The sequence below is a fragment of the Tyto alba genome, unplaced genomic scaffold (assembly GCF_018691265.1).
Source record: "Tyto alba isolate M040663 unplaced genomic scaffold, T.alba_DEE_v4.0 Super-Scaffold_10, whole genome shotgun sequence".
NCBI lineage: Eukaryota > Metazoa > Chordata > Aves > Strigiformes > Tytonidae > Tyto > Tyto alba.
Window position 1 is genome coordinate 29,281,499 of NW_024881262.1, and position 17,049 is coordinate 29,298,547.

Consider the following 17,049-nt stretch of genomic DNA (forward strand, 5'->3'; position numbering starts at 1 on the left):
GCTTTGCTGGTTAAAATAGAAAATGTCTGCTCTTCTGAGCCCCAACAAAACGCCTTCTGTTGTCCTACTTAAACATCTTTTCTCAGCTGAGGGTGGTCAGCTTTGCCCTTACTCATCCGTAGCTGCGCACTTCCAGATGGGCAAGTTTCCAGCAAGACCTCCAGAGAGGTGCAGTGGAATTCTGAGATTGTTTCAAAGCACATTCTTAATCTCTGGTGATTACTAATAAAGCCTTAGGGGAAAAAACAAAACAAAACAGAGTCGTGTATGATACCATTGGACGGAAGGGGAAAATAAAACCTGAAATGGCATCAACACTAGTCTTCAGGACGCAGTAACACCCCTACATTAGTCCAGTGTAGCAGGGCAATGAGGTACAGGTCTCACTCACTGGTTATTGAATTACAGGCTGGCTCATGAGGTATCACAAATAAATTTGCTCCCCCAAAAGAGGCAGAAATAAAAAGAGGGCTGACTGTATTTCTAAGTTCAGGTTTGAGTGACCGTGCTTTTCCTCCTCCTCCCCTCTGCTTTTAATTTGTCTGCCTGCTTCGCGAGGGGCTATTACAATGGCAGCAATGACAAATGCGCGTCATCTTGTAAACAAAACTATGGAAATTTCATACACAACATGCGGAGTGATGCAACGGAGCAGAGGCACGTGCAATATCACAGTTTAAATGGCAGGACCCTGCAGACATGTTTGGGTTTTTGGTTGTTTTTCTGTTTTTGTTTTTTTTTTTTTTTTGTTTTGTTTTTTTGTTTTTTTTTTTTTTTCCATAGCAGATGCACTAAATCAAAATGTTCACAGAAAAGCTGTCTCGGTATCAAGAGGTTTCTTCCATGTCAGTCTTAACATACCTGCAGCATCTACAAAGCCCAACAGAGCAAAGGACGGAAGGAAAAATGGCAAGAGCTGTGTTCTACTTTTTTTCATTGTAAAACACAAGTAAGAGGGTTAGTAATGCAGAGAAAAAACTTTTTTCTTTTGGAAACAGGTGCCAAAATCTGACTAAAAGTGTTTCTTTTTCCTCTGTACTGTTTTTTCTGATTGTTTTTACAGCAGAACAAAAGCTTATCTGGAAGTTTCTTAATGCCTTTCCAGCAGTCTATACCAAGAGCTCCTGCACAATGGTATGCAAAGTAGTACACAGCCCAGCACAGAGCTGCCATCAACACCCATCAGGATCACAGCCAGCAAAGTTCATGAACCCTGGTGCCTATTGCTGCAGGGGGTTTTCGTTTGGGGCAGCTTTTTTTTTTTCCCTCCACCAGCAGAACCACCTTTCCCCACACCACCTTTTATGCTAGGCAAGCAAGCCCCATAAAACAGGGGAAATATATATATATATATATATATATATGAAGACAAGAGTCATCTCTGCTCTTCCCTCAACTTCTGCATCCACTGTAACTCAGAGGAAGGAAAAAACCCGAAAGACTTTTGTTTTCCTACTCCTGATTTCCTTCTCTTCCTTCCGCTGCAGCAACTGACACTGTGATGACAGCAAGGATTCACATTCATGATCTGAAAGGCAGCTTAAAGAAGTCAAGAACATGCAAATGTGCCCTCCACTGAAAAAAAGAAGTGAAGTCATTTTAACACATTCCTGCTGAATGGCCCTCTTCCCTGGCAGTGCTTCACAGCAAACCCAACTACCAAGTGGTGCCCTTCAGCTTTCCCACACCACCATGGGAAAGTACACATCATCCCTAAAGCTCGTCTTCCTTATTTACCCAAGTCCAACACAGGCAAACACAGGTTACAAAAATCAGGTCTTCGTCTTATTTTATGAATAAATCCGACCTTCTGTCTCTGCAAGAATACTGTCGGTTTCATCTTCACAGTAATGTACTTAAAGGATCTTCGGAGAAATGGAACCAGCCAGGAAAAGTAAGGCCCTCTCTCAATATTACAATCACTGAGAAACACTGCAGGACAATGCCTTTGCTATTTAAAGGCTTTTATCCCCAAAAAACAAACCTCTTCTAGAAGAAGGTGAAAAGCCAAATGGCTTGCTTCTGTTAAGGTTCATGTGAATGGGGGCAAGATCAAGTAAAATAAAGGCAGTGCAAAAGTAGACAGAAGAAACTCCCCAAAAGAGAAAGTTTGATCTGACCTCCCTCCCATCCCTGCCCTGTCAAAACTAAGCACAGTACTTGGCGTTGAGCAAGCCAACCCTGGAAACAGTTAACCAGCTTTCCTGTTCTTTTCTGTACTACAAAACTGTACAACAAATGGACTTCACACCTAAGCAATGGAGCCTACTTCTTTCATGCAGACTAATAGGAAAAAATTCCATCTTTGCCACACCAAGCTCCAGGCCTAAACTGTTTCCATGATGGCGATGCACCATGCTGAAGACACAGGTATTTCATTCTCCTGCAATGCCTTACAGAGTTTCACGGACTCCAATAAACTAGCACAGACTACAGCTACTGGCTGCCCTAGCACTTCATAGTAACACCGATTTCAGTGCTGTGCAAGTGTGACATAAATAAAATCCCTGTGGCAAACTCCCTCCCTCCCAAAGTAATTTTCTTATGAAAGAACAGGAATTACAACTGGCCACTGGGCAATTAAATATCATACCAGAAAAAGAAAGAGGGTTGTTGGAAAAAAAATCAAAGATAATATTGCAACATGAAGGAAGGAATATATTAAATTCTTCTTGCCTCAGAGGATGTATTCCCCTCTATTCCTTACTTCTTTTTCTTTCTTTCCTGAACACAACGAGGACAAAACCTACAGGGAAAGAGAGGCAGTAATTAGTTCCTGAAGTTAACAACACATAGCCCAAGAACTCTTTTTATTATGAGTGAGTGGGAGGGTGGTTTAAAAGCAGTCAGTTTAAGTAACTGCAAGCATTTCCATCACATGCAGGAATCCTGGGCAAAGAGGAAAGGAACTGTAACAACTTGGGTGGGCAGAAGTGACAGATAGCACCAAAAGGCTTCCAGTGCTCATCGTCAGCCCCTCACAGCTGTTATCCACCTTATTCTATTCACCTAGAAGTTACTCTGAGTAATGTCTTGGTGAATAAAATAAGGTGAAGTTACTCTGAGTAACTTCTCCACGTTTGTCACATGAGCTTCCTCTACAGGCCAAAGAAAAAAGGTACTTCCTCTACAGGCCAAAGAAAAAAGGTACTTCCTCTACAGGCCAAAGAAAAAAGGTACGTTCCTCCAATTCATTCCTTTCTCTCCCTCCAAGGACTGCAGTTCACTTTCACTTAAGCCTGTTGCTGATAAGCATCTTGTTAATTAGATGAGAGCAGCCCATTAAACAGAACAAGCCTCTGATTCTTTCCAAGAGGAAGACATATATAAGCAAAACCTAGTCTTCAAACTTTGCTCCCAGAAGTGAAAAAAAAAATAAATACGTCTCTTCTCAATTTTAACCAGCCACAACCACTCAACAGTACAGCAAACCTGAGCTGCAACATGTATACATTTCACGCAAGCCTCGGATCAAATGCAATTATCATGCAGTTTTGCACATGCCCAGGTCCTTGTTTTGCTCCCACCAGAATTTAAGAGTTCTGTGGAAGCAGACTTTAGGAAGAAGGTTCCTCTTGTACCTTCCACCTTCACGCAATCCTAAACCAGAGAGGACGCAAACCCTCTGCTGACAAGAGCAAAACTCGCCTATCAGAAAGGGTCACAATGGAGTTTTAACTTATTGTGATTGTTTTTGAGGCAGATTGCAGCCTGATAAAAATCAAAATGCTGTATGTTGTCATCCTTACCATTTCCCTTTCGGTTTGGTGGTGAGGTCCACACAAGCAAAGTGGAACCATTCAATTGGGCACTGCAAAAGAGAAAGGAAAAACCCAAAGAGATGCTTTGTGTCTCAAATGTTACTTTCATTTTGTATGATCTAATTGAGCAAGTCCCCCTCCCTCAGATTTCAGTGTTGTGATGTAGCAAGCATATGAAAATAATCTCTAGTGCTCACATCTGGGTTGTCACAGCCAATCATTTCTCCATAGGACACCTGGTGACACAAGCAGTAGGTGGGTTCGTTGGGGTCCACTGGCATGTCTAGGACATCTGAGGGATGCACTGACAGGATGGTATCAGCAAACTCAGATCTGTGGGCAAGGACAAATTGAAGACAAAACACTTTTCAGCTGCAGGCAACATGTTTCCAAGATCTAAATCCCCCTAAAGATTAGTTTCTAGCAGCATCTCCCTTAAGACACACTGACCCTGCTATAGAGTTTAGATTACATTATCACATATTATCCAGCAATTAAAATCAAACACAAAACACGAGCTTCACTACAAGGGATTAAGAGAACAATTTGTAGATGCCATGACTACAGGAACAAAATTAATGCACAGATCACTTCTGCCTGTGGACAGAAGAATTTGATTTTTCCCCCCCCCCAGTCTGTTTTAATATACATTCTTTTCTTGTTGTCAGGTATGAGTGAACCCTCTTGCTCTGACAGGAATGTATTAAGTTGACATGTCAGTCATGGTCAATGGAAACTATTTTTAGTTTTCTGCTCCTCCATTTAGCCAACTGAAAATATCAGAATTACCAGAGCTCCTTTAGCATGAGTCACAGCCCAGGGAGCAGACCTGCTTTCTTCCTTGCTTCACAAAACTGTATTGGATTATTCAAGACTACCTAGGACATGATTCTTTGAAAACAACCCCTAAAATTGACCAGGATTTCTACAACAATACACATCAGCTTTAGTGCTGATGGGCAAGTGTTTCTTTTTAAAATCAAGACCACAAGCAACTGTTAAAAATAGCCGCATGACAAAAATCAAAGCTGTTTTCTCCCAGCTTGTCAACAGCAACAGAGACGTTGATCTTGTCCTTCCAGTCGGAGGGCATTCCAAGCATGCTGAGTTTCCACGTGCCATCCAAGCAGTTAATTAACAAAGCCGACTTGTCCTAAGCAGGACACTCATGAAATGGACTAAGACCAGAACACTCCAACACCGCTCACTATCCAGACACGAGTCATAAATAGGGTAACATGAGCTTGCAGAAAATTCAGGAGGTGTCAAGCCAAAGTCACCAGAGCTGGACTGGGTATGCCTTACCCTCCTTTGAGTTTCTTTTTCTTTGGTGTATCTTCTTCAGATGTTCGCCTGCCTCGACCGCGAGAGCCTCTTTTGTCTTTCTGACTCCGTCCCTCTATTATAAAGGAAAAACCCCACAGTTTCAACCTATGTGAATACCAGAAACATCTCCAGATGTTTTTCTTTTCATGCATTTACTGCTTTGAAATCCCTACTTCATATGTAACTGAACACGAATGCTGATCCTGAAATATGTGCCAAATTGGCAAGCAGTACAACTGGCCACCAAACTCTAGAGTTCACAGTATTGGCAATTAAATCACCACAATGCCATGTTAGCCCGTATCGTTGCACAAGATGTAAACAGCATCATATTTGATTAGACATGCTGTAATCATTTTTTTAAAAAAATATTAGTATATTTTTAACCACTCAGCCCATCTATTGGTTACTCAATAATATAACTTTTTATCTCCACATCCCTGATATTACCCCTTATTTCATAGTTCAAAGGCATAGAGACGTACTGCTGTTAACCATACTCAAATTTCACTGTAATCATACAAGATTTCCAGTACACACTACAGAAACTGGTACCTTCCTTCATCTCCTAATTTTTCCTGCTGTTCTCAGCTTGATTAGTACTCAGATTCTGGTAAATGGAGGAAAACAGGCAAATCTCCTCAAAAAAGAGCTTAGAACTTACTCGATAACAGCTCGAGCCTGAAACTAAGACTGTTACATTCCAGAGCTGTAAGAATACCAGTTCAGCTTTGTCACAGTTAGTTCCCCCTTGGCCAGTAGCCTCCTTACAACCAGTAACCATGGGTCACCTCAGGATGAGCTGGCAAGCAGAGACAGTAAGTTAGATCCCACTATTAGATTGTTCTTCATCTGTCACTGCCCACCAGAACACTGTAAATATTTGAAGAGCATTAAAAACATTCTTCCTCCAGAATAGCCTACTTCACACCTTAGCCTTTCTGGTTAGACACGCTCAGTGCTGGAAAAGGCTGTCAACTGTATAAAATTTACACACTTCTCAGGCTTCGAGATCCAGGGCTTTCAAAGTCACTGCCTTCCAGTTTGTCCTTCAGATCTGCTTCGAATCGTGCCAAGTCTGCATCCAGCCGGCGGATGTGCTTATCCACCTGCACAGAAGAGGAAACCACAAACTGAAGAAAAAAAAAAAAAAAAAACAAAAAACAAAAATCCCCACATGAAAACAGGAAGGTCTAACAACTTGGCCGTTATTGGCATGAACAGTACACTACTTCAGAGCAAGGCATGAAAGAGGTACCAAACTGGAAAAAGGGAAATGGTACACACAAAGGGAATTATGGTGGAGAGAAAAAGCAAATAGGTGAAAGCAAGAGGACCCAATCCCTCTACAGAGAAAGAAGAAAGGTAGGAAAAGGGAAGTGGCATAAAGGAGAGCCAAAGCCATTCAGACTAACACTTGCAGAACAAAAGATGACGATGAGAGCTATTAAAAATAATTGCTTTCTCCCTGCAATTTTCAAAATACACTATTCAACTATTGTCCATAACATGTGTTGAGTAGATCAGTCTATTTTTTCTGGTATTCCATCAGGACTCTATTCGAAGAAATTTAGTAATAAATGCAGGCTTCTGTTGACTATCTCCGCTATCAAGTCAATACATTTTAAGCACGTTCCTTGTACTACCCAGGTTGCAATAATGTGGCTTACAGAACAGAGACATAGCAAAGGCATTTTAAGCTGTCCCCTGCCAAACTGTGCTGCTGCAATACCTCAAATTAGTTATCTAGGGCACTTTTCAATTCCTGGGAAGTGATTTCCTTTTCTGCAGTGTTTGATGGCAATAAAACGTACTCCAGCTGCAGATGCAGCAGAACCCAAAGCATCTCTAGAAGGTGGACAAAACACACCAAGTACAGTCAAAAGGATTCCCCTCGTTCAAGTTTCATCTAGGGGATAAAATACACAGAGATAAAAAGTATTCAGGGGACAGCTAAACGGACACAGGAGTAGGGGCAGAAGAAGAAAAAAGTGGAAAGCTCTATCTTATGAAATGAGATTTTCCCACCAGGTCCATCAAGGAAAGTTTGGTGTCCAATATACAACCAAAATGGTGGAGCTGATGGGTCTGCTTTCTTTTGTCACTTGGAAACCAAGGTAATTGAGCAGATTTCCTTCCATTCCTCCACAACATAGTACTGAAGTTGACTTCAAAAATGTTTCTTACACCTAAGACCAGCCCTAAATAAATTATCTGGTGACAGGGGAGCTGCTGGGGAGAAGGGAGTGGGGCAAATTTGCTGCTATTATTACACAGCATATGGGTACTACCAATCAAGCAGTCTCCAAGTGGGATAAACCCATTTAACTCTTCACCAGAAGAGCAGCCTACCTGACACAAGACCTAGCAGCGCAAGAGGATACTTTTTGGCGATGGCAACAGTAAGAAAAAGAAGCTTGAGAGCTAATCATTTGTTTCAGTGAGATATTTAAGCAAAACCATAAATGTCAGGGAAAACAAACACTGTGGAAGTGTCTTCCACATCCACCAGCAGCTCCACTCCAGACTATGACCATTTTTACAAAAGTCTCACTGGTTGTGATCCTCACCATCTCGTACGTCTGCATGGCCAGCTGGACTTTATCATCACTGTACTCTTTACATTTGCTGTAGGCACTCTGGATTTTCTTCAGGTGTTCCACTCGCTCCTCAGGTAACATGTTCTTCACTGACTCAATGTATTCTGCCGCAAGACTGTCAATTTCTGCTTTCTTATCTGAAAAGCAAAGTATATACACTTGAGAAATCTATCTGCCAAACCAAGTGTTTTTTAAATCTACCTCTTCATGGTATTTAAAAGACAGCTCCTGACAGCTTTTGGTCTTCCCCCAATTCCTTAGTGTATTTACCTTTTCTTAAAAAAAAAAGTGAAGTTAAAGAGATTCATTCTTCAACACTTGTGGTGTGATTCTGATTTCTGGAGTGTTTGATAGTTAATTCAGAGGAGGGGTTCACAGTTAAGACGAGAGACTGAACCCAGGGGTTCGCAAACCTCAACCGCCCTTCCCACATGCAGAACGTTTTATTTGCTGCTCAGCCATTCCCCGCTCTAACGGTTCAAATTGAAAATCATTGCTGGACAACCAGGTTACAAGAGAAACCTCAAGAAAGAAACGGTCTCACGAGACACGCAGCAATCTACAAGTCAGTGGATGGGGAAATAGGTGGAAGTAAGGCCGTCCAGGTGCAGCTGTCATACAGCTACAAACTGACATGCTACTGGCGGGAAAAAAAAAAAAAAAAAAAAAAAAAAAAATCGAATCCTGTAAAGCATTTTCCACAGGGTGGGAATCCTTGGGGCCGAGGCTCGTCTGTCACGCTGTGCTCCCCGGAACACCCGAACGCACCTTCTGTCCTCTGGTCCAGCTCCCGCATCAGCTGGAAGTTCCGCTGCAGCTCGCACGGCAGGTTCTCGATACCTGCAACGGGAAAGGCCACGCAGCGCTGCTGTCCGCTCCGCGGGCAGCGAACCGGCGCTTCGCCCACGGACACGCGTGGGGAGATGCTGGGTGCGGGGTGGGACACGACCCCGCTCTCCGGCGCGCGGCGATGACGCGCGGATGACGCGCCGCGGTCCCGCCCCCCCCCCCCCCGCCCAGCCCGTGGCGCAGTTCTAATTCCCGCGCTGCCGCCACCGCCCCGCGCTCCCCTCCCCACATTCCCCCGCCCCCCCGCCCCCCCCCCCCCCCGTTCCCCCGGCCCCGCCGCAGCCGCGCCCCCCCGCGCTCACTGTCCAGGTAGTGCTCCAGGTACATGGCGGTCGCCATCTTGCGCCCCGCCGCCGCCGCTTCCCGCCGCCTGCCGGGCCCGCATGACGAGGGCCGTGGCCCCGGCCTCATCCCATATTCATAACCCTCTGGGCGCCCATTGGTCGCCAGAGACGCTTCTGCTGCATATTCATGAGGGGCGGGACGGGCGGGGGGGGGGGCGGTGCCGCGTTTCCCGCCCGCCGGGAGGACCACGCCGTCTCTGTGACCTTTCCGGCGCCTAGAGCGGCCCGGCGGCGCCGGCCGGGATTGGCTGGGGCTGGTCGGGCGGGAGCGCGCGCCATGGCGGGCAGGCGAGGGGCGCTGATCGTGCTGGAGGGGGTGGACCGGGCCGGGAAGAGCACGCAGGGCCGCCGGCTGGTGGAAGCGCTCCGGGATGACGGGCACCGCGCCGACCTCCTCCGCTTTCCGGGTAACGGGGCCTGCCGGCGGCCCGGAGAGAGCGGGGGGGGGGGGGGGGGGAGGAGGGAGTACCGCTAGACCGGGCCGCGGCGCCCCGGTGTAACCCCCGGGAGGGGGGGTGTGTGTGGGGGTATCCGAGGGCTCCCCTGGGACACCCGCCCCCTGACCCCAACCCCTGACAGACGGATGGACCCCCGTCCCCAGAGGGACCGACCTCTTCCCACCCGTGACAGACGGACAGACATCCCCATCCCGGACGGCCTGGCCTCCTCCCACCCGTGACAGACAGACAGACACGCCCATCATCCCGGACGGATTGACCGCCTCCCACCCGTGAGAGACAGACCTACCTCCTCCCACCCATGACAGACAGATAAACCCTGGCCCTGGACAGACTGACCCTCACCCTCAGACATACTGACCTCATCCCAGCCCCGGACAGACCAACCTCTCACCCATGTCAGACAGACTGACCCCCAGACTGACATGCCCCCCTGGACAGACAGATACCCCTTTGGCATGAACAGCTTGAGGCAGCGTTTGCTTCTTCACCCCTTCTTTCCTACAGAGAGAACAACAGAGATTGGGCAGCTGATCAGCTCCTACCTGCTGAAGGAGAAGAACCTGGAGGACCACACCATTCACCTGCTCTTCTCCGCTAACCGCTGGGAACACGTGTAAAGATAATGTTTGTTAAGTTGTAAAAGAAAAAGGTGTGGCGTTGAGTCCTCCTGGGGTTTTAGCTTGCAGTGGGTGAGAGTAGGTACGAGAGTATGAGCCTGTTTAGCAAGGAAAACATGGCTGGAAGCAATATCTCAGGGACTCTTACAGCTTTGGATTTAATCTTAGCTCAAATCCCACAGTTTGGGTTTTTTAAATCATAGGTGTGATATTTCCAATCCCTGTGCTGTACTGGATTCACAAACCGGGGAGCTGAGACTGTGCCAGCCTAGACTGTGAATTTACTTTCTTTCCTGAATGAAGAGACCTTGCTTTGCAAGGAAGTCTGTGTGAGTGACAGCGTGGTTGAAGATTTGTGTCCAAACTTCCCTTCTAGCCAAAGGCTGCAATCAGCCGTAAGTGGCTCTCCTTGCTTTTGGCCCCTGAGTCTTTGCGTGTGGAGCTAGGGAAACTGGCGTCGACTGTTGGTTTTGCAAATTGTTTCCATTTTAATAAAAAAGCTTTGCTGATTCTGCCTGTAGTGGTGGTGCCCAGCAAACTCAGAAAGCACGAGGCAGATGAGTGAGCTGTAATAAGAAATGTCACTGTCGTAAATAAAGGACACTTTTCTCTGACTGAGGTAGAATGTATCACAAATCTCCTGCACCACTTAAAAAGGGAAGAGGACTAAGCTGTTCATGTCTGAATATAGTTCATCTGTGATCTTGCCTGTAAGCCATAGAGCTGCCTAGAGCAATGCTCGGCCCTGGGGCGCCCTGAACTTGGGTGTCTTGGAAGGATATTTGCTTAACATCTCTTAGAGGACAGAATACAAATAGCTATTTATCAGCAATCAGCATCACAGATAACCCTGACACTGCTAATGATCACTGTTAATGATGATGTATGTTAACACAGAAGCACTGGCCTCATGAGCCATCTGTTAGATGAACTCCTTTCATGCGTATTGCTATAAAGGAGTGTAATTTCTTTTTTTTTTTTTTTTCTTCCACATGGTTTTCAGACCACTGATGAAAGAGAAACTACATCAAGGGATCACACTTGTGGTTGACAGATACGCCTTTTCTGGAGTGGCCTTCACAAGTGCCAAAGAGGTGAGTGAGAACTACAGCAGCCCCTGCCCCTCGCTATATTTGGAAAAGCAGCTCCAGTTAGAGGCCTGATGTAGACGTTGGTGTGCATGGCCCAGACTCCTGCTCTGGGGAGATGAGGATTGGAATTGAGGGATGGAAGTTCCCAGTCAGGTACTGCCACAGTCTGTTTGCCCAGGTCTACCCCTTCCCCAGAAAGAGCAGAGAAACTCATTTGGTTACTTTTTGTAAATCTGGACAGACTCATGGCTGTGGGGAAGCCAGCCTGTTTGACTCAGGAATGATTATGTGAGTTTATCTGAGATTCTCCACACTTGCTCTGGCTGCTCGCCCATAAATTTGCAAAGAATAACAGAACCACGTGTGTTGGAAGGGACCTGTGGAAGTCACGAAGACCAACCTCCTGCTCAAGAGTAGGTCTGGTGTCAAGCAGGCTGCTTGGGGCCACATCCAGCCAAGGTTTGAGTATCTCCAGGGATGTAGATTCAAAACCTTTCTGGACTGTTCTTTCAGTGCTGGCTCACCTTTATAGGAAAAATCATTTGATTCATTTAGCCTGAATTTCTTGCATTCCTACTTGCGCCTTTTGGCTTGTTTCTGTCTGCTTTGGAGGCAAGCCAGCTCTGTCAGCCTGCCTTTTGGCCATTCTACACAGCTATAAGATCCTCCTGAGTCTTGTGCTCATTCTTGTGCTCTGAGAAAGCTGTCTTGGAAGATCAAACAACTCTCCTGAGCCTCTTTGCCTTCCACATGAGTTTCACAGGGCATCCTGCTAAGAGGTCCCCAATAAACAGATCTGCTCTCCTGAAGTCCATGCTGGCGATTCTGTTTGTCTTGTTGACTCCTCTCCAGATTTTAAACCACCGTCTCGTGTTCCCTGTGACCTTCACATCTTTGACCATTTCCTTCTTGCTTGGTAGTAACAAATCCACCAGGGAACCTCCCCTCACTGGCTTATCAATCACCATGTCAAGAATTTCTTCAGCACACTCCAGAAACATGGCTTGCTTGTGCCCAGCAGAGAGGGAGGTGGTTGAGATCCTCCACGAGTACCAGCACCTGCAGTTGTGATCTTTCTTCCAGCTGTCTAGAGAATGTTCATCAACTTCCTCTCTAACCAGGCAGTCTGTAGCAGGCCGTACCCCAACATTGCCTGTGTTACTCTGCCCCAGTTTTGCTGCTTTCAGGTAAGCCTCCATTACCATGTCATCCCCCTGACGTTTCCTCCTGGCCTCCCACCTTCAGCTCTCTACAGATTGCAAACCTTCCCCTGACATATCTAGTTTAAAGCTCTCTTCACAGGCTTAGCAAGCCTGTTTGCATAGACACTCTTGTCCCACTTTAGCAGATGCATCCCATTCCTGCTCAGTCCTCAGAGTGGCCTGTGGCCACAGAAGCTGAAGCCCTGCCTCCCAACACCAGCCACGCAGCTGAGTTGACCTACATTTGTTCCTACTCGATCCTTTCTCTGCTTCCTGGGAGGACTGAGTTGATCCTGGGCCCCCATGCCCTGCACCCTCACCTCCAGAGCTCTGCAGTCTTGCTACATTTAAGATCACCCTGGTAGTACCGCTGGCGCCCGTGTGGATGAGCGGTAAGTGGACAAGCCTCAGTGGTCTTCACAACATCACTGGATTCACGTGCCCTGATGGAGGCCTTCAAATCTGTCAACAAGATTAGAAAGTTGGAAAGCTTCGTCTCTTGTGCCTGGGCTGAAATTCCTGGGTAGAGTGGGTATTTAAAAAGGAGTCTCTGTGGGCTCAGAAATGTCCACACGAAAGCTGCGTGGTGTTTCGGACTGGTAACAGCTGTATGGGGACTCAAAATATGACTTGGTATTTAGCTTTGATGGGCTCTGCAGAAGAGACGTTAAAATTTTTAGCTTTGTCCAACTTAAATGAGTGTGAGGGGTGCACAGCACCTAGTAAAACCTGGTCCCCCAAAATTACCAGGACTGAATTCCCACATGATAAGCTGGATTATTGCCTTTTCACTTTGTAACCTGTGCTTAGTGTTTAAGGCTGCATTTCTTTTCTCTGGTTGTTCCTTACCTACCTGCCTCTCCAGCTAACCTGCTTTCCCTTCTTCACATTGCTTTCTTTCACCTCAAACTTGGTTGTCTTTGTTTGGGACAGAACTTCTGCCTGGACTGGTGCAAACAGCCTGATGTTGGACTCCCGAAGCCTGATCTGGTCCTGTTTCTTCAGTTAAGCCTGGAAGAAGCAGCAGAACGAGGGAACTTTGGTAATGAACGTTATGAGAACAGCTCCTTCCAAGAGAAAGTTCTGCAGTCCTTCTATCACCTGATGAAGGACAAGACATTAAACTGGAAGGTGAGGAAATAACCCTAATGGGCTTGTCACAGACCAGGGTGGGGATCTCGCATGAGAACTCCCGAACTGTGCCCATGGCATCCCTGTGCTCCCCCTTCCAGCTCCTGGTCAGGGGGACACTTGGGGACCAGCCAGGGCCATGCCGCTCTGTGGCAGAGAGGGCACTTCCCTGTTCAGGACACCCTATGGGGCCTTGCTGGGGTAAGGGGGACACTTTTGTTTGGTTGATTTGTTTTCCAAAAGAGCTTTCTGGAAATCATTCCCTTTCTTAAAAGACAAACTGACAAACCTAGGTAGAAAGCAGCGGGACACACCCATGCTCTTCCCTGCCTGTTTCCTTGGCATCCTGCAGCATCTGCCAAGGGTTCTGGAATCCCTCCTGCAGCTTATAGACACCTTCCTTCTCACATGGCCAGTTTCCATCAGCATTTGCTGTCTTAATGTGTTTGGAGAGGCTTGGGGTAGCATTATCTTTTTTGTTCCATGCTGCTGCATTGCTTCTTCTTGTTCATCCCTTGGATCTGTTTGCAGAAGAGCGCACAGTCAGCAGCAGCCTTATCCCAGAAGAGGAAGCATTCCTCATCTATCCTGTGCGTAGATAATTTAGGCTGAGGTTTTCTGGTGGGGGCATCCTTTGTACCATCTCCACCACCCTGTCAGTGCTTGACCATGAGATATGAGCAGCATCTTCTGTTTAATCTTTAGTTTTCATGCGGACATAGGAGGACACAGGTTATGGATAAGTTAGTAGTCAGCAGAAGCTGAACGGCTACACAGATGCACCAAATGAACAGACTGTGTAAGGTAAAAGTAATTCTTCACAGCCTGTTTCAGGTAAACATAATTCTCTGCCATGAAAGACTTTTTGTGTACTACTAAACCCTGAAGGACCTAAATGTACAACAATCACCAAACTAGGACTTTTATTCCAGTAAATGTTATGCTAGGAAATTACCTTCCCTACCTCACAACAGCTGGAAAGATAAGCTAACAAAAAACACGTACCGTAGCACAAACCCCAAAATATTTCATTTAACAAAAATAAGCATGCTGTCATGTAAGACAGTATAGAACTTGTGTATAGTCTGTAAACTCCTCATTTTTCCAGAGTTTCCAGCAGTGGACCACATTACTCTTATTTCATGTCTGCTGCTTTTTCTTTTTCTATCCCTTGCTTGAAAGTTTTCACTTAAAGCAACACATCTATTTAAAATATCCCAAAGTGCACAACTATCAAACAGACAAATATCAGAATAGATGAAGAAGTGTCCCTGAAATGATCAATGAAATCTAATTTCAGTACACTTTCAAAGTATAGCTAGCATTCCTGTCTCCTTACCCCTCAGTATCAGACAGAGTAACAGACGCCAAACATTGTCAAAGTCCAACATTGTTCAGTCCAAGGCATGAAACACAGCTCGGTACCACCACTTACACCAATAAATTGAGGTGTTTATGTAAAAACTTGAGGATATTGTGTAAGCACAAAAGTGGGGTGCTGGCTCTGCTGTAATGAAAAGGCTACTCTATGTATTGCACGTCCCCAGAGCCTGCTCCTTCTCAGCAATGCTGCATGTGCCAGTGTTGTGTAGATCACTGATAAATCTGCACCTCTCCATTTTTCACCACATCCTTTCTTCACCTTGGTGTCGTTCCCTCAACCACGCGGCACTGATGCTGCTATTTAAACATCAGCCTGAGGAACATGGCCTCGTACAGCTCTACCACCTTCACTGACCTCTGCTTGCAGTATTTAAAAAAAAAGAAAAAATTAAAAAAAATCTGAAACTGGAATATCACATGATGGATTTTTAGAGCTTCCTACTATTGTGGGGGTGGTTTATTTTGAAGAACCACTGAAGGACCAACACACTGATGTTTCTGGGGGACTACAGCAGAGGATGGAAAACATTTACCTGCCTTTATGTTACATGCCCCAAACGCTGTCAACAAACAACACGCAGCAGCAGCAGTTTCTTGTTTCCCTTCATCCAACCCCACATCTACTTCTTAAGCGTCTGTTCCTAAATAGAATAAATTTTTTTCCAATTCCACTCCAGAAACTGCACTGGAGGTGTAATTAGCTCATTTCACTGCTCATGAATAGTAACTGTTGAGTAATGGGGGAGCAGATATCACAGTAAGGTTTTTCTCATTTGGTGTTGTTAACTGAGGAATACATTTCTGTATTTTTTGTCTTGGAAACAGACAATGGATGCTTCAAAGAGCATAGAAGACTTGCACAGAGAAATCAAGTCCGTTGCAGAGGAAACCATAGAGGAGGTTCAGAATAAACCTTTGGGAGAACTCTGGAAATAAAACTTTATACAGGTTATTCTTTTAGACCTAAGGGAGAAAACACCTCTTGGATCTTGGATGACTCCCCTCTGTCACTTTCCAGTAACTACAGCTTAGATCTCCTGCATTCTTCTGGGTCCAACATGGTGCTGATTGGTCCTTGTGATTTTTATCTGCTCCTCCCCTCTATCCTGTGTAGTCCCTTCTCTAGTTTATAAATGAGCACGCAACAAATTCTTCATAAAATCCTCCCTACCTCAAGCAGGAGCTCTTGTTCTAGCCCCAGTCCTGTAGTGCAGATGTGGGTACGGAGCCCAGGGCTGCCCCTGGGCACTGCCAGCAGCAACAGGCAAGCAACAGCTTTCCCAGTTTCAGGGAACTGCCATGTTTCCAATTCTTCTGCCTCTCTGGTATATGCATCCTCTGTGCTGAAACCAGTTTGTAGGGAACTTGCTAATAAATTATTATTTTAAACATTTTGTGCAGGGCTTGCCTTTTTTTTTTTTTTTTTTTTTTCCTTCAGTATGATCATTTATCTTCTAGAAGGATATATGGGAAGTGAAGGTGCTGCAGTTCAGGCACTGAAATCGGGGAAAACAGTTTGATAGAGCTGTGGAAGGAAGGGAGAGGTGAATTGAAGTCTGCTCCTGCAGCTCTTCCGTGAGAACAATACAGAAGCTGAACAGCTATGAGCAGGTAAGAGGCTGAAATAGATTTATTAGCTCATAGCAAGGCCAATTTTAAGGGTGAGTGGCACATAAATTACTGGTCAAGTTATTCCTGTGGCCAAGATCAGAGGAATAATCAGCTGTGACTCCTACACAGACCCCAGTGCAATTTAAACAGCCCGGCACAGGCTGCCAAACCAGATCAGCTATGAATATAATAAACTGGAACGTTAAATAGAGTAATTTGCAAGGTGCACTAGGATAAGGGGATGACCAGGAGAGTTAATGTCTATATATCTGCTGGACAGTTAACTCGCCTTCTAGCAGTGTGGACTGGACTGATCTCCAGGCTGGCCCTACAGAGACTAAATCCTGCTCTAACTCTTAGAGAGTGAGGCAGATTGAATCGATCCACTAGCAGGGAGAGGAAGGTAAATATTTAAAGCAAATTTGCCAATGCAAGCATCAGCTAAATGGAAACAGCTGCTGCCTTCCCTCTATAGCTGCACAGCACTTGGTAGCAGAAACTCCTGGCAAAGGAGGTGAGTACCTGTAACACTGAAAGGCCCTTCCAGCAACACTGGAAGATGACACACAGAGAAGTCATTTAATTCATAGTAACTTTAAGCTCTTGAGTGAAAAGCCAGAAATACCTACTAAAAAAAAAAAAAAAAATCTAAGCAAGCTGCGCTTAGTTCTGT

At 45.7% G+C, this 17,049-nt stretch overlaps 2 protein-coding genes across 3 annotated transcripts; one reads left to right on the forward strand and one right to left on the reverse strand.

Moving 5' to 3' along the window:
* Window positions 1–632: 632 nt before the first annotated feature.
* ING5 (inhibitor of growth family member 5) lies at window positions 633–8,968 on the reverse strand. 2 transcript variants are annotated; one of them, XM_032992549.2, is made up of 8 exons: window positions 8,839–8,968; window positions 8,456–8,527; window positions 7,658–7,824; window positions 6,085–6,196; window positions 5,067–5,160; window positions 3,959–4,094; window positions 3,750–3,811; window positions 633–2,746 (listed from the first exon to the last, which is right to left on the reverse strand). In XM_032992549.2, exons 1-8 carry the CDS (start codon window positions 8,945–8,947, stop codon window positions 2,704–2,706), a joined length of 795 nt encoding a protein of 264 aa, XP_032848440.2. In that variant the 5' UTR covers window positions 8,948–8,968; the 3' UTR covers window positions 633–2,703. The 2 variants fall into 2 exon arrangements, with proteins under 2 accessions (XP_032848440.2, XP_042652011.1); XM_042796077.1 differs by lacking the exon at window positions 633–2,746 and adding an exon at window positions 3,074–3,245.
* Window positions 8,969–9,079: 111 nt separating this feature from the next.
* Window positions 9,080–16,154, forward strand: DTYMK (deoxythymidylate kinase). Its single transcript, XM_042796103.1, has 5 exons — window positions 9,080–9,287; window positions 9,846–9,954; window positions 10,962–11,052; window positions 13,185–13,382; window positions 15,591–16,154. The coding sequence occupies exons 1-5, from the start codon at window positions 9,158–9,160 to the stop codon at window positions 15,699–15,701; spliced, it is 639 nt and encodes a 212-aa protein (XP_042652037.1). The 5' UTR covers window positions 9,080–9,157; the 3' UTR covers window positions 15,702–16,154.
* The last annotated feature ends 895 nt before the right edge of the window (window positions 16,155–17,049 follow it).

Bases quoted from the DNA above. Each gene is read 5' to 3' on its own strand.
- ING5 (XM_032992549.2), bottom strand. From the start codon at position 8,947: ATGAGGCCGGGGCCACGGCCCTCGTCATGCGGGCCCGGCAGGCGGCGG. The intron at 7,825-8,455 runs GTGCGTTCGGGT...TTTGCTTTTCAG, and splicing joins GCTGGACCAGAGGACAGAAG to ATAAGAAAGCAGAAATTGAC. The intron at 4,095-5,066 runs GTAAGGCATACC...CCTTGCCCACAG, and splicing joins AAAAAGAAACTCAAAGGAGG to ATCTGAGTTTGCTGATACCA.
- DTYMK (XM_042796103.1), top strand. From the start codon at position 9,158: ATGGCGGGCAGGCGAGGGGCGCTGATCGTGCTGGAGGGGGTGGACCGG. The intron at 9,288-9,845 runs GTAACGGGGCCT...TCTTTCCTACAG, and splicing joins CGACCTCCTCCGCTTTCCGG to AGAGAACAACAGAGATTGGG. The intron at 13,383-15,590 runs GTGAGGAAATAA...TCTTGGAAACAG, and splicing joins ACAAGACATTAAACTGGAAG to ACAATGGATGCTTCAAAGAG.